At 33.3% G+C, this 24797-nt stretch overlaps 3 protein-coding genes across 5 annotated transcripts; 1 reads left to right on the top strand and 2 right to left on the bottom strand.

The window, feature by feature from the left end:
* Positions 1-43: 43 nt before the first annotated feature.
* On the bottom strand, positions 44-24587 carry LOC111413941 (uncharacterized). Of its 3 annotated transcripts, XM_071196657.1 has the most exons (7): positions 24009-24587; positions 23909-23953; positions 18209-21769; positions 875-1034; positions 698-816; positions 408-646; positions 44-360 (listed from the first exon to the last, which is right to left on the bottom strand). In XM_071196657.1, the coding sequence occupies exons 1-7, from the start codon at positions 24433-24435 to the stop codon at positions 106-108; spliced, it is 4806 nt and encodes a 1601-aa protein (XP_071052758.1). In that variant the 5' UTR covers positions 24436-24587; the 3' UTR covers positions 44-105. The 3 variants fall into 3 exon arrangements, 2 of the variants coding, with proteins under 2 accessions (XP_071052758.1, XP_071052757.1); XM_071196656.1 differs by having other exon boundaries at positions 18209-23953; XR_011640626.1 differs by lacking the exons at positions 44-360; positions 408-646; positions 698-816; positions 875-1034 and adding exons at positions 10165-10361; positions 10417-10670 and having other exon boundaries at positions 18209-23953.
* Positions 1217-4580, bottom strand: LOC111422179 (piggyBac transposable element-derived protein 3-like). Its single transcript, XM_071196671.1, has 2 exons — positions 3414-4580; positions 1217-3283 (listed from the first exon to the last, which is right to left on the bottom strand). Exon 2 carries the CDS (start codon positions 2890-2892, stop codon positions 1651-1653), a length of 1242 nt encoding a protein of 413 aa, XP_071052772.1. The 5' UTR covers positions 2893-3283; positions 3414-4580; the 3' UTR covers positions 1217-1650.
* LOC111413940 (alpha-tocopherol transfer protein-like) lies at positions 9441-10849 on the top strand. The gene is made up of 4 exons (XM_023045087.2): positions 9441-9701; positions 9764-9923; positions 9974-10095; positions 10143-10849. The coding sequence occupies exons 1-4, from the start codon at positions 9551-9553 to the stop codon at positions 10634-10636; spliced, it is 927 nt and encodes a 308-aa protein (XP_022900855.2). The 5' UTR covers positions 9441-9550; the 3' UTR covers positions 10637-10849.
* Positions 24588-24797: the final 210 nt, after the last annotated feature.

Raw genomic sequence — 24797 nt, 5'->3', positions numbered from 1 at the left:
CTGGTTTAAAAGTCATCGAAATTAATTAAAAGTAAAAAAAAAGTTGTTTCAAAATTGAATTTTATTGTCTATCCGATTAGAAACGATTTTTCTTATTATTCGTAGTCAATCAACTTGTATATTTCTAAATGTTCCATCTGTTCCAAAACCAGAATTCTGATCTAAATGAAGTTTTCCTTTAGGAATTTCCCCTGTTAATTTAAGTTTGGAGAGATTCGTTTTCCATTCGTTGTTTTCTTTCCAATAATTTAACCATTCGTTAGCTACACTTTCAATGTTTATGGTACCACCATATTGCACCGGAATAAAATCTTTTGAGAGATAATCCAAAACGTTTTCGGGTTTATCATGAAAAAGGAACTTTAAAACAACAAAAAATATTTTTTTAGTGTTTTTTTTCATCTTACCCTTTTCTTTAATTTTTCTGACATAACAGATTTTACCATAGCTATTATCGGTTTTGCAAACGATGTTACGTTTATCATATGGTAATGCATCAATCGCTGAGGAATTGCTTGCAAGTAAAAATGTACAAAATTCATTACTACAGAAATTTCGGTTTTAGTTAGTATATCTGATGTACAATTAATAAAATCTGCCACGACAACCACTCCGGAAAATGGCTCGCCCATCGTTAATCTGTCAACTTAAACAAAAACTAATTATAACTGAATTATTTTTTGGTTTATTTATTTACGAATCATTCCTTCATATTTGATTTGATTTGTTGTATCAAAATGTTTTGGATCTTTCGGTAATGAAACATAAATAACTCTGTATCCTTCAGCTGTTAGTCTTTTTGATGGAACAAAAGTTCTAAATTAAAGGTATTATTAAGATAAAGAAGAAATGTTTGGATCATTTTCAATATTACCTTGCCAAATTCGTTTCTTCTATACAATCCATTGAGAGTTCCAAATCGTAATTAAAAATCAGCGTGCTTTTTCTAGCGATGATATTCGTTTCGAATTTTTCTTTAGTTTTTGCCAAATCATCTTTACACAACAGCAAGAAATTTGAGTAATATCCATTTTCTAAAAGAAATGTACGATTAAACTAAAAGTAGAAGTAATAGTAGCAATATCGCTAGAATTAACACTAGACCTAGAACTAGAAACTTTCGGGTGAAGCCGTTTCAAGAGACGCACGGCTAAATCCGCATGCTAATCCAACATAGGGTTAGGAGGGGGGGGAGTTGTTATTGACAAGGTCTAGGGTCTTCTGTTGATCTTGGACTTTAACCCATATTATCCCAGATCTACAAAAATATGCCAGGTTCTTATAAAATTTACATCCGTTCATCTTACGTCGTTCAGAAATACAGTAGTGAACAAAAAAAATGTATACGACATTTAGTTTTATATTTTTAGAATTAAATAATATTACCCGGTTCGATACGTAAGACTAAATGAAAAACTATTTTTTGTAACTTTTATTATAGTAATTAATAACTCAACAATAAACACCATACTTGAAACTAAAACATACATATGAACTTATTACTATTCGGGTGTTATTTCGTGTGAAAATTAGTTGAACATTTATGATGCAAAGCAACACTACATTTTATACATTTCATTGTGGTGTTCTTATGACACAGTGCACATCGGCTTTGTTTATTTTGTTTCCCAATGAAATGATTACTGCCATCTAATAACTATCAGCAACTCTTTTTATGACTGCCAAAGTCGATTTAGGCACTAGAATCTTTGTGGGTGATGTTGAGTTTGTTGTATCTTTCAACATAAAGTATGTAGTCACAATGTACCTTGTAAAAGATAAAAGATCGTGGCGATTATTTTTGTATTCTGGAGAAATTTTGTAAAGCTGAAAGGCGTTGTTCACTGAAACATTCAATGGAAACATCAGAAGCTGCCAGTACCATCTTTTCAGCCAAATCGCAACTCTATAACACCCCACATTTTGATCTAAGCGATCAACTCCACCCATATACTTATTATAATTGACGATACAACAGGGTTGGTCGACAGCTTTTTTTTGTTTATTGCAGTATCGCTTTACGGTACCAATAGGTCTGACACCGGACTCGGTGGATGCAACCGTAACGATATTATTATCGTTGTATCGGACCAGTGTTATTCCAGATAATACATCTGTGCATTGATGGTAGCTGCCTATTTTCATTTTTTTCATTTCTTTCTTATCTTTTAGTGGTGCTTTTTCCACTCTATTTTCTCGAATTGTTCCAGTAGCATCATGACCTAATTTCTTTAGTTCGTTCAGCAATGGTAAAGACGTAAAAAAATTATCCATATATAAAGTATAGTTAGCTGGAGGTAGTCTTGATAGTAGGTCTAAGACAACTGATCCACCGACACCAAATTCTGGATGAGTGTTTCCGGTGCTTGCTCCTTGATAAAGTTCGCCGTGTATCAAATAACCTAGACTCGTACATATAGACCAAGTTTTATAACCAAACCTTATTGGTTTTCCATGAATATGTTGCTTAGCTCCATGCTTCCCATAGTATGGAATCATTGACTCGTCGATACTCAAGTTTCTATCGCCAGGGTAATATTTCAACCACCTTTTATTCAGCAAATCCCAAAGTGGACGAACTTTTGCAAACCTATCACCTTGAGTAAGATTAGCATTGTCAGCAACGTGAAAATAACGTAATAGTTCTTCAAATCGATTTCGGGACATAAGGGATGAAATTCCTTGATAGTTGCAGTCGATACTTTTCTCCCAATACATCCTGTATCTGGCAACACTGTTATATCCACTCATCAACAGGATTCCAATAAAATGCTTTATTTCAATCGTTGTAACCCTAAATGCATGATTACCTTTCTCAATAGCATTCCTTTCTGTTTCCGAACGCAAAAGTTCATAAACATTACTATCAAAAAATAATTCGAAACAGTTCATAGGATTTTCTATGTTTTCCAAAAAATAGGGATATTCAGTTACTTTTTCTTCTTTTTCCGGAATATCTATGAACTTCCATTTCCTGGTAACATCGATTCACCTTCTCTTTGTTGGAGGTTTTGCTGTAGAAGCGGAAGCGACTGAAAATTCAAATGATTCGTTTTCATTCGTGACATCATGCACATATTGTACTCCGTTTTTTGATGATATTGTAGCGCGATATTCGGCTTCTGCTAACAACTGACCCCTGGATAAGTGATTTATATTTACTGACTCTTCATCACCACTATCTTCTTCACTTATTTCCCCATCAGGTGGTGTTATAAAAATGTCTCCACTCAACAGTTCATCGTTTTCTGCTATTAGTGTGATTATGTCGCCTACTGATAATCTAGAATAAAATAACAGAATTCTCCAAATAAAAGGATCAAATTGGAATATTTTACACAGGCATATTATCCTACTGTTCCAAAAACGGAACGGTATCAGATTTATTTGTTATATAAATAGAAAATACTTACTTTTTACGGCGATCCATATTTTGGAAGAAACTTTCGGTTTTTATACTTGTTTTTTACAAATGTTGATGCGAAACGTACAACGTCAAATATTGAATTTGACAGCTAACAATCCCGGTAGTACCAACGTATAAGAACAAATAATGAACGGCGATCCATATTTTCAAAGAAACTTTCGGTTTTTATACTTGTTTTTTACAAATGTTGATGCGAAACGTACAACGTCAAATATTGAATTTGACAGCTAACAATCCCGGTAGTACCAACGTATAAGAACAAATAATGAACGGCGATCCATATTTTCAAAGAAACTTTCGGTTTTTATACTTGTTTTTTACAAATGTTGATGCGAAACGTACAACGTCAAATATTGAATTTGACAGCTAACAATCCCGGTAGTACCAACGTATAAGAACAAATAATGAACGGCGATCCATATTTTGAACGAAACTTTCGGTTTTTATACTTGTTTTTTACAAATGTTGATGCGAAACGTACAACGTCAAATATTAAATTTGACAGCTAACAATCCCGGTAGTACCAACGTATAAGAACAAATAATGAACATTCTCGAAAATATGTTAAAAATATTAATAAGTTAACCGTTCCAATAATGGAACACTGGGAAGATATGGGTTAAAGCCTGTTAAAGAATCTTTTTAAGAAGAACGACGAGATTAAACAAGAGGATCTTGGAAGATGCAAACTTGTAAGTATTTAATCGCTGAGTTAGTCGCAGTCCTATATAGAGCTTGGTAAATGTTTAGGTAATTGTAGATCTCCTTGCTAGATACTACAAGGTATACAAGTATCTTTATAACATGAAACTTGTTGATACCTATCTTTAACTTTACTGGTTAACCCCAGGTGGTATCAGAAACACCTCTTGAGACATATCTTAGCCTTTTGGTAATCCTTGGGATGGTTGATGCCACTAAATATGGGAATTATGCGCACGAACAATACACAAAAATACTTTTTTTATAAAGATTGGGTTATAAGGACTGATGTTTATAAGGATTGTGGCATTTGGGTTGCCTACTCGCATCTAGCTGATAACAAATGAAAGATAACAATGATTGTTAATAATTTTTCTTACCAATATTATCCGGTAAATGTGGTTGGCATTTTATCCAATCTATAAAAACCTCCAAAATTCTTTGATGTCTTTCTTCATTTATTCCAAGATTTTTATAAATTGCTTTTAATTCTGTTTTGGTAATAGGATTTATAGGATACGACATTTTTTCTCGATCCGATCAGGAAGAGATCTTAAATGCAAATAGTATTTTATGATATGAACTTGTAACTTGTAGTTTTTATATCGCATCCATCAATTTTTAAGTTAAATAATTGACTTTTTTTAAATGTAATTAATTGCACTTGATTTTAACACTTTATTGACGCAAGCAACTTTTGAACTACAATGTAAGGTTAAAATTACTTTAATATACAAAAATTACTTTTCAACCAACAAATTGAATACAAATTAATCGATATTCAATTTTCTGAAACTACCGTCTAAAGAAGCAGTATCAAAATCTCCAATTTGATTCTTTCTGTCTTTCGGTAAAGGACCCAAAAGTTTGTTATCAACCATATCTTGAACAAGTCGCTGATTCGCCATAAAAAATTTTCGAAAATCTTCCCCAATTTCATCTAAGCTATACGATTCGCCACCGAACTCTTTCGGCAAATCATCAACATCGATGTAATCAGTTAATGTAGAGGTATTTTTGTGATAAACAATTTTTTTGCGCGTTTTTTCCCCTAACATCGTAACAATTACGTTCACCAGAATTTTAGAGGCTGCTGTTAAGCCGCAAAAATGGATTGCTTTAATTCTAAATGGCATAACTCTAGCAAAAACTTCCACGCACATTTTGAAAGTTTTCATGTTCGTGTTGGCTAAAAATTCTGTGTAGAAATCGTTCAAATCGATGATGAAAATGACTCCCGATGAAAAATCTTTACATATTAAGTATTCTCCTTTGAAAAAATTAAAAATATAAAGGATATTATTACTATTTTAATAAAATAATTTGTTACCTAAAAGATACGCATAAGAAAGGAAATGTTCTACGCAAACATTTGGGGCGTCATCGCTGTTAAATCTTGTAAAACAAATTCTGTAACCGTCGTTAGTTAAACGTCTAGAAGTGTTAATTCTCCTATAAAATAAATTTATTGAAAATATTTCAAATATATCGAGATATAAAAAGAAACCTGTGCATTGGAAATTTGAAGACATCATCCTTTAAAAGTCTTGTGTAATCAAAAAATTTCGTCCAACTGTATTTTGCATATAAGAAAGTTTCCACTTTCTTCCTGGCTTTCAAAATGTCGAATTTCGATGAGCGAATCATATTTTTGATAAACATTTGATCTAAAAAATGTATTAATAAAGTTGTTAATTAATTAAAATAAAAGCTAATTTAATTACCGATATCTTTAGAAAGATGATCTTGCGAAAAAATCCATTCTTTCATCAAATCGAATCGATTTTGTAACTTTTCATCAGTTTCCGCAGTTTTTTCTTTAATCATTTTCGATTGAGCTTCATTAGCGAAAAGGATAACGTAAGGAAACATTTTATAAAGAGTTTTTCTTTATGTTTATAAATTTTTTCTACTTTTTTCACTATTTATAGTAAATTGATTGAAAAAAATTCATTAAATAGTGGTTCATTTATAAATAATGATACGCTATTAGGATGTTTAATTATATTGTTATATAATTTATTTAATTAAATTTGTTAAACGATAGCTTATAAATTTAAATTTAATTCCGTTTCAAGACGTGGAAATAATAAAATTCTTTGATAAAAATGGAAAAACCTTCCAATATACGCGCGTGGGTTTTACTTAAATAAAAATATATAACTAGCTATCTAGCGCTAAATAACAATTAAAACTAGAAGTAACACTAGACCTTACGGATTCTTACGGACTCTAGCAGAGCCTCGTTGGAGCTTCTCATGCAGACTCACTTCCCAGGAAGCCTGATGATGAGGGCCGATAATGCCACAGCGGGCTATTCCTGCAAGGCAAAGCGCCCCTCAAATACGGATTGGAGTGTGGCTAGAAAAGTCGTCACTTACACATCCGTGGACCAGGCAATTCAAACGTTTAAGCCGTTCAAATCGCCTGGAGAAGACAATATCTTTCCTGCTTTGTTACAGCAGGGGAGGTCTTTGTTGTTGCCAATTTTGGTAAAAATTTTCAGAGCGAGTGTCGCCTGGAAATATGTGCCGGCAGAATGGACTAAGGTACGGGTATCTTACATACCTAAAGCGGGCCGTTCGGTCCCTACTTCTAATGCCTTTCGACCCATCAGCCTAACGTCATTTCTGCTGAAAACCCTTGAAAAAGTTCTGGAACGGTATATCCGTACGGTGCCATTGGTATCTGGTCCACTGAGTCGCCACCAGTATGCTTATCAAGCGGAAAAATCAGCAGAATTGGCTCTACACAACTTAGTTGGTAGAGTATCCAGGATAAAGAAATCTTGGTTTGTGCGTTTCTGGATATAGAGGGAGCGTTCAACAACGCAATACCACAATCTCTTGAAAGAGCTGCTCTTGACAGGGGAGTGGAAGCAACTATAGCGGGTTGGATCCGCAATATGCTAGATAGTAGAATAGTTTCTACTTCACTCCACGGTGATACGATACGCTTCAGGCCGGGAGGTAGCTGCCCGCAGGGAGGGGTGTTATCTCCCCTGCTTTGGTCCCGCCTAGTTGACGATCTGATTGCGATAGTCGAAGCCGTTGGTGTGGAAATACAAGCTTATGCTGATGACATTGTCGTTATGGTCAAAGGAACCTGTTTGCCGAGGATATCTAAAGTCCTCCAGGTGACCCTAGATACCATTTGCGCTTGGTGTAAGGGAGAGAACCTCTCAATAAACCAGCAAAAGACAATTGTTGTGCCCTTCACCAGGAAGCGAAAGTTGGATGGACTAATCCGCCCAACTATCCAAGGTGAAGAAATTCCTTTCTCAAAGGAAGTCAAATATCTAGGAGTAATCCTAGACAAAACCCTGTCATGGAATGGACATTTGCAGGGAGTTTTGCACAAAGCTAGACTATCCTTGTGGACTTGTCGCAGTCTTTGTGGAAAAAGTTGGGGTCTTACCCCTGAAAGACTGTACTGGCTCTATGTGACTGTGGTTAGACCTATGATCACATACGGAGCAGCAGCCTGGTATAGGAAAGTCCGACAGACTTCAGCTATCAGTAAACTTTCACGAATTCAACGAGTAGCTGGATTGGCAATCTCTGGTGCGATAGGCACAACGCCAACTCTAGCAATGGAGGTTCTGCTTGGCCTATCTCCTCTGCATTTGCATATAGAGAAAGTGGCTAGAACAACCATTTACAGATTTAAGAAATATGCTCAAAACTGTTCCGACATGTCCTACCAATGGGCTGCGGAAGACATTATAAGCACTGATACTGTGCTATCAATGCCGTCAGATTTGGCGGTATCACTATCAGTGATTAATGCTCGATACCAGATTGTACTGCCTGAGCGGCAGTCCTGGATCGAAAATGAAAATTCTCTGGTTCGTGCAGACATTTGCTTGTACACAGATGGATCAAAAACGCCTGAAGGGGTAGGAGCAGGAGTATACTGCCAGACACCTCGAATTAAGCAAGCCTACAGCCTGGGTACGTACTGTACTGTATTCCAGGCGGAAGTATTTGCTATTGACATGGGTGCTAAAATCCTTCTTGAAAGAGGGGTGAAGAACATGACAGTACGAATCTTCTCAGACAGTCAAGCCGCTCTCCAGGCGCTGCAAGCCGTGAAAACGGTGTCGGCTCTGGTTAATGATTGTAAGAAAACATTAAACACACTGAGTTGTGATAACAGAGTCTCTCTGATCTGGGTCCCGGGTCACTCTGGGGTTGCTGGCAATGAAGCGGCAGATAAGCTAGCACGAGATGGCAGCGCTGAAGCGTTTGTGGGACCGGAACCAGCAGTTGGTGTATCATTTGCGATGGCCAAATATAGGATTGGACTGTGGGCTGAAGAGAGACTTCGCCTACTGTGGACCAGTTCTCCTGGAATGAGACATGCTAAGGTGTTTATTAACATCACCACTGTCAAACCCGGGAATATTTTGGGACTTGCCCGTAGTAGCATAAAAGTTCTAATGGGTGTTTTTACTGGGCACTGCCGATTAAAAGCACACCTCAACTTGTTGGGTTTAGCCGACGATGTTGAATGCCGACTATGTGCGGAGGAAGCAGAGACGGTTGAGCATGTTTTATGCCACTGCCCTGCCGTTAACCGTATCAGATTCTCGATTTTTGGGTCGCAATTTATCTCCTCAAAAGATCTGAATGACCTTTCGCCGAGCAAGGTATTAATGTTCGTTAAGAGCATTGGACTGCACGGTGAAATTTGATAACGATATCTATCGGGGTACAATAGATCCTTAGGGTCGCGGTGCAAGGTTGGTTGGTCCGCCTACCCGATATGTATTCTATGTAATGTAATGTAATGTAATGTAACACTAGACCTAGAAAGTTTCGAGTTTAGCCGTCTCTTAAGACGGCTAAACCCGAATGTTTCTAGTTCTAGGGTTTGTTTTAGTTCCAGCACTAAAACTAACACTAAACCAAGAAACCAAATGTTGGAGCTAAAGCTAGACTAACACTAGACCTAGAATTATACAATTTTAATAATAAAAGTAACAATTTTTCCCTAGAAAAATGGAATTTAGTTTTGATTAATGAATGATGTATGTTTGGTTGCCTGCATTTAACTTTAAAATATATTTTTTATGTTTTATTTTTATCGTTCGTTTTAATCATTTTCAATATTTTATTACATAATATTTTCTGCTAAAACCTGCTTCGGGTCAAGGATAAATCTGGTTAAAAACCAAAATGAAAAAAATAATAAAAAAGTAAAAATAATTATTTATAACTTTAAAATGCAAATTCCTTGATAATATTGAATTTTTGTGATAATACTAAAGACGTAAATAGATAATTAACAACAGCAAAACATGTGTATATATATGTATACAGTAAAATTATAAAAAAAAAACCGGTTGAATAAATATAGGTTCATTCTCCTCGATTTGAATCTCCGTCTTCGCAGCATTCTGCAACTGTTGCTTAAAAGATGTCCACCGATTTAGTATTAAATCCACCGACTTTAAACGAATTGGAAATAATCCACAAAGATTTAGGAATTGATCAAGATAAAATCCAATATAATTTGGATTTATTAAAAAAGTGGTTGCAGAGCGAAAGTTATTTACCGAAAAATATTGGTAAGAAAAGATATAAAAAAGATTTAAATAAAAATTTATAAAAATTGTTATTAATATTATAGATGACTCATTATTAACGAACTTTCTAAGAGGATGTAAAGGAAATTTAGAGAAAACTAAACAAAAACTGGAAAAATATTTTGCAGTCAAAACTAAAATTCCTAATTTATTTATGCAAAAAGCAATAATCGAAGATGATTTCATCTTATACGAAATGCAAAAGTATTAATTAACATTAATTTATTAAAAAAAGTTATAATTTTTTCTTTTAGGTGTGTTTTTATATCAACAAATTACACTATAAGTGGAAACAGGATAATAATTTTTAGATTACCAACTCAAGATGTAACTTATTTTGATCATGCAAAAATTATAAAATACGTTCTTTTAATAAGTAAGTTTTAACACAAAGAAATTTAATTTAATTTTCATTTTTTTCAGTCGAATTTCTTTTATACAATGATTTGACATCAGGATACGATTTTATTTACGACGCTAATCACGTTACAGGACAAACAATAAGTAAATTAAATCTAACAGGAACAAAACATATGTTCAATTTATTTTACAATATCCTTCCGATTCGCACCAGATCTCTTTTTATGTTAAATTCCAACAAATTTTTTGAAATAGCTATGGAATTAGCAAGAACTGTAATGCCTAAGAAAATTAAGGATAGAGTAAAATATGGAAATTTACAAGATTTAAAGCGTACCTATCCAATAAATTGTCTTCCCATAGAATATGGTGGAACTGATCGATGTATTGATGATCTTTCTAAACAATATTTACAGTTATTTAAAAATGATCCAGGTTGGATTGAAAGAATCGGCAATGTTAAAATGATCGGACAATTACCAGAACATAAAAAGAAATTGTATTCTTTTGACGATTTTAATATGGATGGTAGTTTTCGTAAATTAAATATTGATTAATCATCGAATAAAAATTATTTTGAATAATAATACTCTAAAATCAAAAAATTATTGAATTAAAATGAAAATATGTATATTTTGACATAACATCAATTATTTTTTTTGGTTAGAGATGACATTATTAACACATTAACCATAATAAATTGGTTTAATTAAAAATTGTATTGATTTACCTTCACATGCATCCAGTGATGGGCGCTGGGTAAATACCCGGCGGGTAGGTATTTATAAAATGGGTATTTATCCCAGCCCAGGGTAAATACCCAAACAGAGTACGTATAAAAGTGATACAAGTAAAAATATATCAAAATAAATGAATAAAAATGAAGAGGAAGATGATGAAATGGGCGTTGAAGACGAGGAATTGCCGACGATCCAAAACGTATTATCATCAGACGAATCTGTCGTAATTTAGATTAGATCAAGTTATTATGATTATTATCATCAAGCTTTGCCACAATGATGACCACATCGTTTACGCCAGTTCTTCTTCATAGGTCTTCATTTAGTACGTGGTCCCTTAGGGTTATACCCAGCATCGACTTCTCCATCTATCTTTGCGTCACTTTGAGCCTCCTGTCAAATCGCCATGTTTGATGGCGCATAGGAAACGTACAATTTTAACCACATATAGAACGTGCTGAAATTGTGAAATTTTATATCCATAAAAGTTCCTCTGTTACGCTTGCTCAACGCGTGTACAGAGCAAAATATCGCGGTCGGCTTTAGCAACATCGAAGCCCACAGTTAAGGCTATAGCTGCTGTAAGTGTTGATATTCAAAAGCGTGACAATGGCGCGACGGTGACGGTCAACTGAACTCAAAGAAAATGGCATGGAGGACTACTGGTTCCAGAAAGATGGTGTAACTATTGATGGCTCTATTGATAGATACCGAAAAGTGGCGATTATGACTGGCTGGTGCGTTCGCCTGATTTAACGCCTCCTGGCTTTTCCTGTGGGGATACCTTAAGAGCCAGGTTTATGTCAACATGCCAGACACTCTCGAGCAACTTAAGGCCAAGAAATCGCCGAAATAACTCCCGAAACACTCGCAAAAGTGATGAAAAACGTCAAAAAAAGAGCCGATTTTGTGGTGACAGCTGGGGTAAGCCACCTACTAGTCATCATTTTCAAAAAGTGGCTTAACAAATTGTACAAGTCCAAATTGCAATAAAATGATAGAATTCAAACAAAACATTGAGTTGGTTTCAAGTTATTCAAAAAATATCGCTTACAACAAAATGACACCTTGTATACAGGTGTACAGGTGTCCCAATTTCGATGTCCGCATAGGCCATCTCCGAAACTAAAAGAGATAGAAAAAAAGTAGCTTACATGTCATGATCTCGTTTTTCGAGAAAATGCTAATGCCGAAAACTCCGAACAGCTATCGTCTTTTGTTTTCGCCCTATCGGCAAAAACTGAAAATTTTGCAAAAACGACAATCGCGAATATCTCACTTATTATCAAAGATGGAGTATTATAAATACAACATTATATGGGCAATTTTTTACGAAGAATTCGTAGGTAGAATTTTTTTCCCATCTTTTATTTTCGAGATTTTAGACGTAACTTTACTTTTTTAAATGGAAACCATAGTTGGCTATGACTTAAAATAATTTGTTATTTTCTTCTGATAACAAATATATATAGTTTGTGGGGTATATTTCTTATAGTTATTGAATAATTAACAAAAATTCATTTTGTTCCATCTAAATCTAATGTATGTATTTAAAAGTTAATGTTGCTATGGTGATAACTAAGGCACGGAACTTTTGTAACAAAAGAATACGATTTCCCCCCTCCACTTGTTCTCAGTGGCTTCCTAGAAAATTAGCCAATGAGAACAAGTGGAGGGGGGAAATCGTATCGTTTTGTTACAAAAGTTTCGTGCCCTAGTGATAACCATACATACTATGATGGAATATAATGTATCAATTTTTTTTGTTCTTTCTAAAACTATTGTATTATGTATTTAAAACTTAATGTTGTTATGGTGATAACCATACCATGAGGGAAAGCATTGTTTCCAATTATTGCCAAAGTTTGTAGCAAGGAGTTTGTAGTAGTATTTAAAAATTCACTACCAACTCTGGCATTATGTGCTGGTGCTCCGTCATATTGAAAATATATCATTTGAGACATATTTAGTGCCAAATTGTCGACCAAAGGCTCAAGTGCTGCCTTAATATATTGAGGTATTTCTCTGAGTTTAAGTTTTTATGGTAGATACTATATGGCAAAATTCTATTATCTAAAAGGGCACACCATACATTGAACCCCAAGCTTCTTTGAACACTCAGAGACATCTTCGGTCCAGATAACATTTTGAACAAACAGCAGACTATTTAATTTTTCTAAATATCATCTACAAAATTCTAATCTTCGATTGACATCTCCGGCACGTAAATAAGGAGTTAGCCCCGCTTTGTATGGTTTATACTTATTTTTCTTTCATATTCGGGAGCAACGGCTTTTGGGTCTTGTTGCAATTTCTCTTGCAGGTCATTTTGGTATGTTTTTGTATGTGGTTTGGGGAAGGACCAAATATCTATTAAATTTTCTGCTAACCGGCTGAAGGTTCTTACGTGCGGTTCTTCTTTCTGAATATCTTGTGAAATAAAATTCCGCGGCTAACGTCGCATTCTTATCTGATAACATATAGCATTCCATCATGTTACATTTTTCATAATTTTCGAAATTCATTGTAAAGTTTTATTCAGTTTTGTTATATTTTGACACTTAATACATTATGTTGATACATAATGCATAATACATTATGTTATTACAATATGTAAATGTTATTACAATACATTATGTTATTACATAATACATTATGTTGTTATTTGATACATTATGTTGCATCATATGTATGGTTATCACCATAGCAACATTAACTTTTAAATACATACATTAGTTTTAGATAGAACAAAATGAATTTTTGTTAATTATTCAATAACTATAAGAAATATATCCCACAAACTATATATATTTGTTATCAGAAGAAAATAACAAATTATTTTAAGCCATAGCCAACTATGATTTCCATTTAAAAAAATAAAGTTACGTCTAAAATCTCGAAAATAAAAGATGGGAAAAAAATTCTACCTACGCCACTGAATTCTTCGTAAAAAGTTGCCCATATAATGTTTTATTTATAATACTCCATCTTTGATGATAAGTGAGATATTCGCGATTGTCGTTTTTGCAAAATTTTCAGTTTTTGCCGATAGGGCGAAAACAAAAGACGATAGCTGTTCGGAGTTTTCGGAATTAGCATTCTCTCGAAAAACGAGATCATGACATATAAGCTACTTTTCTTCTATCTCTTTTAGTTTCGGAGATAGCCTATGCGGACATCGAAATTGGGACACCCTGTACAGGTATACAGGGTCTCAGCGAGACCGGTCATTAGACGTTTCTGGGGTTCTGGCCAAACAAAAAATTTGAGAATGCAGACTTAAGTATTATCAATTACGTTCTCTTCATCTAAAATATTTTGATTTCTAGCACTTCCGGTTATACCGGAAGTCGCCATCTACTTTATTTTTTTAAATGGAACATCCTGTATATTTTTACATATTTGGATTTGTCTGTTTTGAAGGTTTATAAATAAGTTTACTTTTTGCAATTTGATTCGGCCGTTCTCGAGTTATTCGATTTTTTCTAGAAAGATCTGCTCCAGCGGACATTTGTTAAAAAAATCATAGAACACTCAATTTTTGAGATATCAATTTAGGATTCAGAACATGCTTAAACAACATGATAACGGCTGTCTAGATCGTTTGGTCACTTTACCATGACACGTTAACTTTTCGAAATTGGGAAGCACCATAACTTCATTTTTTTAAATGGTACCCCCCATATTTTATTACTTAGTCGTCTTCGGCGTCTCATTTTACATCTTTTATATTCCATATGTGCTATGCCTAACATTAATAGTTTGAGAAATAATTAGGGTTTTTTGAAAAATGCTCACATCGAAGAGATCGTAATTGATAATACTTAAGTCTGAATTCTCAAATTTTTATTTTCGCCAGAAACGTCTAATGACCGGTCTCGCTGAGACACCCTGTATAGGAATATAGCTCTTGAAGATGTCTTTAAATTTCCCGTAGGCTGACCATGCGAGTGTGATCATTCTGTTTAGTTCGCTTGTTTAATTGAAGACGCGAGTGGATGAAGGTGCTATGTAACACGGGAACAATTTTAAGTTATTCGCGTTTAAAGTTTTTTGTTTGGAACTTTTTACTATTTATTTCTTTTTTCATATTATTCAATTTATTTCAACAACAAAATATATGAGAGTATAATAACTTTACAAAATGAAAATAAGTTAAGGAATTACAAGAAAGAATATGTACATGGCACTTTTATCCACTAAATGAGAGACAAATTTAAAATTTATTACGAATGAAAGATGTCATCTAAAGTATTTTATTATCGCGTAAAATATTTTCGTAATATTTGTATTCTTCATGTACAAATTGCAACTGTTGTTTCAAATTCAGTAACTTTTCTTTAGAAATATTGCTATATTTTTCCGAAAATCTGTCTGGATAAACACATATTTCTGTAGTCTTTTTATTTTTTAAGCAATTGACAATTTCAAATTTGGTATTTTCATCCAGACATTCCTTGTACGAATACTCCCCAAACTTTTCCACCCTAATCCACCTGATACCATCTCTAAAATGTATTTTTTTATCCGATTTATTTTTTTTTCTGTTATATAAACCGAGTTTTAGAGGCAATTGATCAAACTTTTTAAAATGGTTTTCCATATTCATAACATGTGCATTTTTCGTGCTTGAAGTTCTTATGATGTCTCTGTATGTACTGATCGGGTACAAAAACCCGTTCACATTTTTTTTAAGTTTTTTCAATTCTTCCGAAATCTCTATCAGAGTCCAAATAAGAATGTCCAACCTCTGGGAATTTATGATCAATTTTTCTAAACATGCCCTTCAAAATTAGGAGCTGATATAAAGCAATGATATTAAAATTTTTGTTTTGGCCGGTACAAGAATCTGACCAAATTATTAGGTGATTAATATCAAGGTTGGGTTGGGTCAGGGTTACTTTCTTTAATCATTTGGGCGAAATAATACAAACAGCTCGCAATTTCGCTGCTCCCTCTATTGGCAACGTCTTTAGTCCACGTAAAAAAATAAGGTTGTTCTTCTTTTGATATGAAATGTATACCAAAATTGTAAAACCACATCTGTCTCAGATAGAAAGCCTTAGATGTGGTTATTCTTGGCAAAGGCATGGTTTGTTGTAGATCCATGGTGAGATAACCAATTTCGTTGTTGCTTTTAGCTTTTAACCTATCCTTTTTCTGTTCTTCAAACGCCTTTCTGTACCTCTCTTTATGTTCTTCATTGCTTTCACCGCTGTCGCAAGTGCTGCAAGTGTCGCTCTTAGGTTGTCTAAAAGATAAATTAAATTTTGTAGAAAAAATGTTGCTATATGAACATAATTTTACTATGTACTCTTCTGGAAATTTTTTGGTGCGACATTCGTTTATATACAACCTGTACATTTTAGCTATATTTAGCAGCGGAGAAAGATACATCTTATTAATATTTTTATTTCTTGAATAATGTGATTGTTCGGCAGGAAATCTTTTTATGTGGTCAACAATGGATTCAACAACTTCAGCTGGCAATTTATGGGGCCTTTTATCATGGCAGCCTCTTCCGTCTGGACTTGGAGCTACCTCACCTGATTTCAGCTTTCTCTGAATAACAGCAACTTTTTTTCTACCAATTTGATATAATGACATAAAAGCAAGTTTGCAAACTTGCGTTTGTGTTGCATTATAAGTTATAAAATATTTAAATGAAAACTGTTTTGGATTTTTAGCTGAAGATCTATGGCGCTGAACTGGGCCAATTTTTATACTTTTGAAAAGTAAAATATTTTTGGAATTCTGATTTAACTTGTAGAAACTTTTAAATATATTTTCTCTTGAGTTGACTTCAAACTTCTCATCGCAATTTAATCTGCAACTATCCGTACACAGTACATTTTTTAGATTTGAACTCTTAGCGGCAATTTCTTTTCCCGTTTGAGAAATATATTTTTCCCCTCGATCTCTTGCAATCCTTGCCGTTTCCCTTTTCCACTTACTTGGATCTCTCTTCCTTTTCCTAGCAATCTTTTCTGAAGGATATCTTCTCCCATTGTGTGTTTAGGTGTGCCAATGTGTGCCAATACATTTCCTTTGAATTTCATTGTCACATCACTTGAATTATTCTCTTGTACCGCAATACTATGTTTATTTAAATCAGTGCTTATACATTCGTCTTGGCCAATACAGAACTCAAATCCCATACCTGAATCTAAAGATAAATGAACCCAATATTCATGTTACTTAACCATACAAAAAGAGGAAAACGCATACCACCATTAACCGGACGTAATTCAGCCATTTGAAACATAAATTAGCATGTGGAATTTATTTTTAGTACCTGTCAAAATTTAGTTAAATACAAACAAATCACGGTAACTTGATCTGCACTATCGAAGGAAACAAAATGGATAAAGGTGTTAAAGTCACATAGCACCTTTATCCATTAACTTAATTTAGATTGTGAAACTCATAGCACCTTTATCAACCGGTATTTTGCAAAAAAGTAAGAATTAATCTGCAAAACATCTTTAGACGTTTAAATTACTGCATAAAACACTTCAAAAGCCAAAAATCCTAAAATTCTCAAAATTGTTACATAACACCTTTATCCACTCGCGTCTTCAATTATCTCTCGATACACGAACCTCATGGCCAAGATATACATAGCTGTCAACCCTCTCAATCTCATTATCCCCAATGTTGATGTTAAAGTTGGGAACAAGATTTGTCATAAATTTTTATTTGCGCCAGACTCTTGCGCACACCTCCTTTAAGTTGTTCAGCATTAGTTTCATCTCCAAGGTTATCCGAAATAAGAACTCTATCGTCCGCGTAGCACAAATTACTTAGGCATTTACCATCAATGTTTATGCCTTTTTGGGACCAATCCAGTTGTTTAAATGCACCCTCCAGGACTGTGATGAACAATTTAGGTTCACCATTGTATCGCCTTGTTTTACTCATAATCAGTACTTTAATACTTCTACTCTCTTCACTACTTTCGTGCAATTTTACTATCATTGTAGCATTCTTGCAGATGTTATAAATGAGTTTGAATGACTGTCACCAACTCAATTTTAATTAAATTTTATAAATACCCATCTTGGGTAAATACCCCCGGGTATATATCCAGGAAATTTACCCTTGAAAATAAATACCCGGATATTTAACAACACTGCATGCATCAAATATCATTCGTGTTGATGCTGGATAACAATCTAGCGCTAAATAACAATTAAAACTAGAAGTAAGACGGCTAAACCCGAATATTTCTAGTTCTAGGTTTAATGATAACTAACACTAAAACTAGACGTATGTAGAACTCGAAACATTCGGGTTTAGCTTCATGTCTCTAAACCCGAATGTTTTTTTGGTCAAAAATGTCATTAACCATAATAACTTGGTTTAATTAAAAATTGTATATTAACTTACCTTCACATGCTTCAAATATCATTCGTGTTGATGCTGGAAAGAAATCGAGTAAATGAATCCAGTCTTCTCGATTGAGTACAATTAAAAATGAGTAACTGATACATCGATAAGTGTACTCGTGTCCAATTCTTGGATACAATCCTTGTATCAATCCGAACATATCACCATCTTGTAAAACAATATCTTTAACTTCAGAGTACATTGTATCTTCAATTAACCCATGAATTTCACCTTCTTGTATAAAATACATGCAACTATCAATATCTCCGACATACGCCACAACATCACCGGGAAAGAACACCAAAGTTTTCATGTATGAACAGATTTGTCTGGTTAAATCTTTATGGCAATAACTCAAAACGGGATGTTTCATTAAATGGTTACCAAACATCGAATATAAAACACCTTCTTTAAGATAACAAGGTGAATCTTCGAGTAATTGTGGAAAAAGCACACCTTTATGATGGGCCCATAATAAATTCATATAATTTTCAACTCTTCTTATTAACGGAGCTGAAATGTTTTCAATTTCCATAAATTGTTTCGTGTATAAAACGAAATGTTTATATTTTGATGATGTGTGAGTTAATAATAATAAGATAGCACAGCATTCGGCCATAAAAGCGTAACTTATAATAGTCGTTCCTAATAACACCACATTTAAAACGAATAATCTTTTTATATTCTGTTCATACTTTAAATCTGAACTGGCCACATTTCGACAGGTATTAATTATTACGTGTAGATATTCTCGAAATAAAAGTACTGCTTGTATCCCATCGGAATCATGAGCTCGATCGGACATTTTTAAAACCACAGCCAAATTGTATAGAGCCAAAAATACCCATAAAAATAAATATCGAAAACGAACGTAAATCACGTTTACGTTTAATTTATGCATTGATTTTTTACAAGATAGGAATGTGTGTAAAACTCTTGGTAAACGATTTATTCGAGATAAAGGTAAAATTAATTCAAAATAAGACGAGGATATAAATGCTAGGGATATTAATTCCAAAGGAAAAATTGTTGCTAAATCAAAATATAATCCCAAACGCTTTTTTTTATATCGTTTAAAAATCATTTTTCGGATAAAAATGTTTCTTCCATATTCATCTTCATAACTTGTATGTAATTCTAAGTAAATCTTGAAAATGTGTAGAATATCAAAAAAATATAAAAATGGGTATAAGGAATAATAATTTACGCTTGACATGTTAAACGATTCAAGCATATAATGTAATAAATAGACGATATGTATAACGTATCTATTCCAAATTTTAATCAGCATGTTATTTTTAAAAATTTTTGTATCGCAAGTTCCCTTTTGTTGGATTTTGTATAATTTTTTTAAATTTTCTGTTGGAATTCGATAAACGTTTTCAAACTCACTTAGTAATTCCTGCGCGAAATATTCTTCTTTAATAAAATCAACGTGAAATCGAGTTAACTTTCGAAAATGTTTAAGCATAATCGGGAATTTCGATAAATGTTTATACAAAGTTAACGAATCAATTTTAAGTACTTCAACATGCCCGGAAGTTATAGCAGATAAAGTTCTTCGCCCCATTTTAACATTATCTAAGTTACCAAACACAGAACCAACATATAGCGTTTCCAAGCGGTTTAAATCAGCACCAACAATCTCAACTTTTCCTTTTATTAAAATAAAAACATCCCCGCTGATATCATTGACTTGATAAATAATTCCCGTTTTTAAATAAAGTTCGTGTTTTGCTTCAATGAGTAATCCCCGGAAAAAATTTTCATTCGGCTGTAAAAATATTGAGGATTTCTTCAAGTTTTTCGCATAAATATTGTAGAGCACATCGACTTTGAAGTACGATTTAAAAACGGAGAATGTTTGGAAAATTCTTTTCCCTTTGGTCGTTTCCCAAATATATTCAAAGTGCTTTATCGTTTCCCATTTCAATTTTTTATCGATTTTTAAATAATTTAAGAACTTAATCAAACTTTGCATCGCCTCTTGATATCTGCACAGATCTTTGTTTATCGCCAAATGCGACGCGACGATTTTCGCCGAAAAAATAATGTTCAATAAGAATTGGAGTAAAGTTAACACTAAAAATACGTGCATTTCAATTGGCGTGTTAATACTTATTATACCGTTATTACTCCCGGTTAAAACAACAATCACGAAATTCAAATTATACATGTAAATTAAAATCGGCGATTTAGTGTCAATCTTTGATAACCAAGTTCCATTTGTGCAAACGTAACTATGATTGGTGCTAACACAAAACGATTTTAAAACCGCATAACTAACTATATTTATGATTAAAATAATTAAAGGCAAATATAACAATAATTTCCAAAAATCGCGAAAATGAGTTTTGCCTTTAACGATGTATGAAACGAAAGCGAACACCCTGTATAGTTGTAAAAGGCGATTTAAACGCCACATCATAGAGTAAATGTCGGTTTGAAATAAAATCCATTCAAAGGGAAACCAAGCTATTAAATCAATTAAAAAGGCGTGTTTCCAGTAATAAATAGCGGTTTTGTAAGGGTGGGTGATATGTAAATTATCTTTGTTGTAATAAGAAAAATGATGACGTAAATAAATGTCGAAAATACCAAAAAATTCTAAAACGCCACGGGCTATAAACCAACCGTAAACCGTTTGGCTTTCATCGACCACTATAGAAATATATAAAACGAAAATATAAGCCACAACACAAATACAATGGAAAAGTTCCCAATAAAAAACGAATTTTCCGCTCGAAAAGAAACAAACATGCATTAAAAAATATCGTAATAATCGGGCGGAATGTGGAAACCCTAAGTGATACTCATAAAACAATTTAGTCCTCCTCCTAAAATAATAACGATAATATTTCAATCCAGGTTCTTTAACAAAGCTATAAGTTGATTTTTCCAATAAAAACGTAGCCTCTTGTTGGTTCAATCTATCTAAATCGTCCCAATACGGAAAATATTTGACCGTCTCAATTAAATGATTATAATCCTTAGGAAACTTAAACAAAATCCCCTTCAAAACCGAATAATCAATCGATAAAATCCTACATGTAGTCACCGTTGTTATCCGAACCAAAGATTTCATTTCGAAAGCTGCCTCTAAAACGCAAAAAGTCTCCCCGGGTCCAACAATTTTCTTCACCCCACTTCGATAACGAATCTCACAAAAACCATTCATTAAAATATAAAATTCGTAACAAGTTTCATTGTTTGGTTTAAAAGTTTCATTCGGCATTACGATATCGACGGATCCGGAAGCTGCTATTAAATGAAAAGCTCGATCATCAATTCGATAAAAAAAAGGCAAATTTTTCATATAAAATCCGGGATAAATCCCTTTCGAAATCATAAATAAATCTTTCGGGATCATTTTAAAAAGATCACTTTCGAACAAAAACGAATTCCCCAAAGCCGTTCTATGTAAATCAATGTATTTCATAATACGTTCCCTTAAAGACTTTTCTAATTCATAAACTTCAATTGTAATCTCAACGTTTCTCATAAATTCATCTGAGGCGTGCTCATCGATACATCTCATCGTTTCAATTGCGATTGTGTGACCTAAAACAAAAAATAAAAACGTTTCAAAACAAACAACAATGATAATTAATGGAATCGATGTAATAAAAGTCGGATTTAAGGGGAATTTAAATAAAAGAATATCTCTTAGGAACGATATCGCTAAAATGAAGCTATAATAAGCAGACTCAATATTTGAGAAAGTCCCTGATTGAGAAAAATTAGAAATATACTCTCTATATAAGTCGAAATTCGATTCCAAACTACCCAAAACGTACAAAATCGAAGCTGTATAATAACAAAGTAAACAAAAATACAAAAAATATTTAAAATACATAACCAAAACGATTCCTTTCGCGGTTGTTTGAACGTTCCTGAAAAACATCTCAATCCTATACGCTTTCAATAATCGATTAGAATAAGAAATTATAGCATCGGAATGTGAAAATTTTCCGTTTAAAATACTAAAAACCCATTCTAACGGTACGGACGATAATAAATCAATTAAAAACGATAATTTAGACAATTTATAAAGAAAAATATCAATAATCGTATTACATTGAACAAACTTTCCGTGAACAGCAGTTGATGATACAATATAAGCGTCTAAAACCCAAATAAGTGTGATATAAAATTGAAATATTTCATAAACAAAAGGGATTTCTTCCACGAAAATAAGAGCAATCGGATAAAAAATTAACAACAATAAAGCGTGTAACATAATATTGCATTCCCAAATTTTAATTAAAAGCGAATTTGGTCGGAAGATAACCGGAAATTTCGTTGTAACAAAAGTTGAGTTAGTTGTAACCCCCATAAATTCACTTTGAACCAATAAATCTAAATAACGAGTACAAAAAGCTCTCTCCTCCATCTCATACATCATTTCTTTACTGTAATAAGCTAAATCTTCACTTTCCGTTTTATCGTCGTACAATAATTTCCTTAAAGTCAACTTCATCCATTTTAACGCTAAAACGCCAATTCTTTCATGACAATAACTTGAATTTTCGTGTTGATATTCGGATATTCGGCGAAAAATTTTCGCCCTTTCATAACGCCTTTTAATTCCAGAAGTTACTTTTCTCACTTCATCGGGATATTGTGCAGCCAATCGCACGAAGTCTTTTCGTTTTAATATCGCAACATCAGCAATATCTTTACTGATAACGGTACTAACAGAGGAGTAACCTAAAGCTAAAGTTGATTCGCCCAAACAGGTCCCCGATGTAAACGTTGCTATCGGAGTTTCACCATCTTCTTCAGATAAAACATCGATATTTCCGGCAATTACATAAACGAAAGCTGATTTAATTCTATTTTTTTTATAAACCACTTCTCCAGGACACAAAAATTTAAAAATCATTTTCTTTGAGATGGCTCTTAAAAAGCATATTTCTGCTCCGGAAAAAAGATGAGTATGTTTTAAAGCAACCCAAGAAATATCTAACATAATATCGTTATGGATAATTGGAGGGAGAATTTTATTGCGTTGTTCTGGTACGATTCCATTTATTTTACTTTTACTAACTTCAAAGTATTCATCAACTAACCGTTGAAAATTTATGTAATAAGCGCTCCATTCAATACGCGTCTTCCAAGAATCGATTCGTTTGCGATACCTTTGATAAGTTCTAATCAAAGCAAAACGTGGAAACAACATTTGCAAAATATCACAAGCAAAAAAGCTCGTAAAAATAAAAGATAAAAAGAAGAATATTATTGAAGCATAAGCAGTGTTTAAAATCGAATCGGAACTTTTTAACTTAGTTTCCATTACTCCACTGAAAAGTACCATCGCAACTGCGTTATAAATAGCGTCGCTTAAAACATCCATATTAGCATAACCACATTTTTCTTCGCAAAAAGTTATATAATGAATTCCACTTGCCGTAATGACCACCAAAACGAGAATTCCAAAGTAAGTTAACAAATAAATTATAACTGAATAATTCCCTACGTATTCTTTCGAATGTTTATAGTAAACTAACAATCTGATTAAACGTAAAGTGTAACGTAAACGCAAACAATGATAAACTCTCATATTCGGTTCAACAAGAATGCCATAAATTGGTTCGTACGGAATTAAGGAAACCATTTCGATAAATAATATAAAACCATGTCTTGGTTTATACACTACATTTATATCGGGCCATTTGACATTTTTAAATATTATCATACTTATCCAATCAATGAAGTATCCCACATCACCGGCATATAAAACACCTAAAACAACATTCATTATTTTAGTTGATTTGATTTATTTAGATTTATTTCTTACCAATAAAAAGGGACGCCTTATCGTGGGGTAATTCTTCAATGGGACAACCAAGAGCAAAAGCGACCATAAACACCGCCATACCATACCATAAGAATAAATACAAAAGGATCAAGATATACATTTGTGGTTGGAATTGAAGAAGTAATAATGTTTGCCATCCAGCGATTGTGTTAAATTTTAAATAATAATCTTCATCATCATCGTAAAGCTGTTGGGAACCGTTCAGGTGGGAACTGTATGTAACACTCCGAGCTTTTTGAGTCGTTGTTTTTCTAGAAGAACCTGAAGTGGAGCTACCATATGAACTCAAAGATATAGCAGCTGAAAGTTTTGGACGCAATATGTGCGGCTTGTCCATAATATCACATAATATTGAATTGAACAGCAACGTCAATTTGTAATTGTTTTTATTTTTTTTTAATTTCATAGCTGGCTATGATTATTCACAGAATATAAATAATTTTTGTATAATTAATAATATTAATTATACAAATTAATTTAATAATATAATTAATTAATTAAATTAATTAATTAATAATAATTATAATTCAAAATTTAAAAGAGGTTAACTTCCTAACTATAACAAAGTGGGTTCCGCACTTCCTTTAAGTTGACCTTGAATACTCTCATTTGATTGGTTGCAAAGAACACCTCCATAAGCTATTCAATAGATGGCGCTATAAACAGTGGAGCAACAAGGTATTTTAGCACAACGGAAATCGTTACAAAAAGGTAAATTAAAAAGTTGAAACTACTTATTAACTACTTACCCCTTGTTATAATGAATAT

This window comes from Onthophagus taurus, chromosome 6 (genome assembly GCF_036711975.1).
Source record: "Onthophagus taurus isolate NC chromosome 6, IU_Otau_3.0, whole genome shotgun sequence".
NCBI classification, from domain to species: Eukaryota; Metazoa; Arthropoda; class Insecta; order Coleoptera; family Scarabaeidae; genus Onthophagus; species Onthophagus taurus.
The sequence above is the reverse complement of the archived record's forward strand: the minus strand, read 5'-3'. Positions and strand labels throughout refer to the sequence as shown.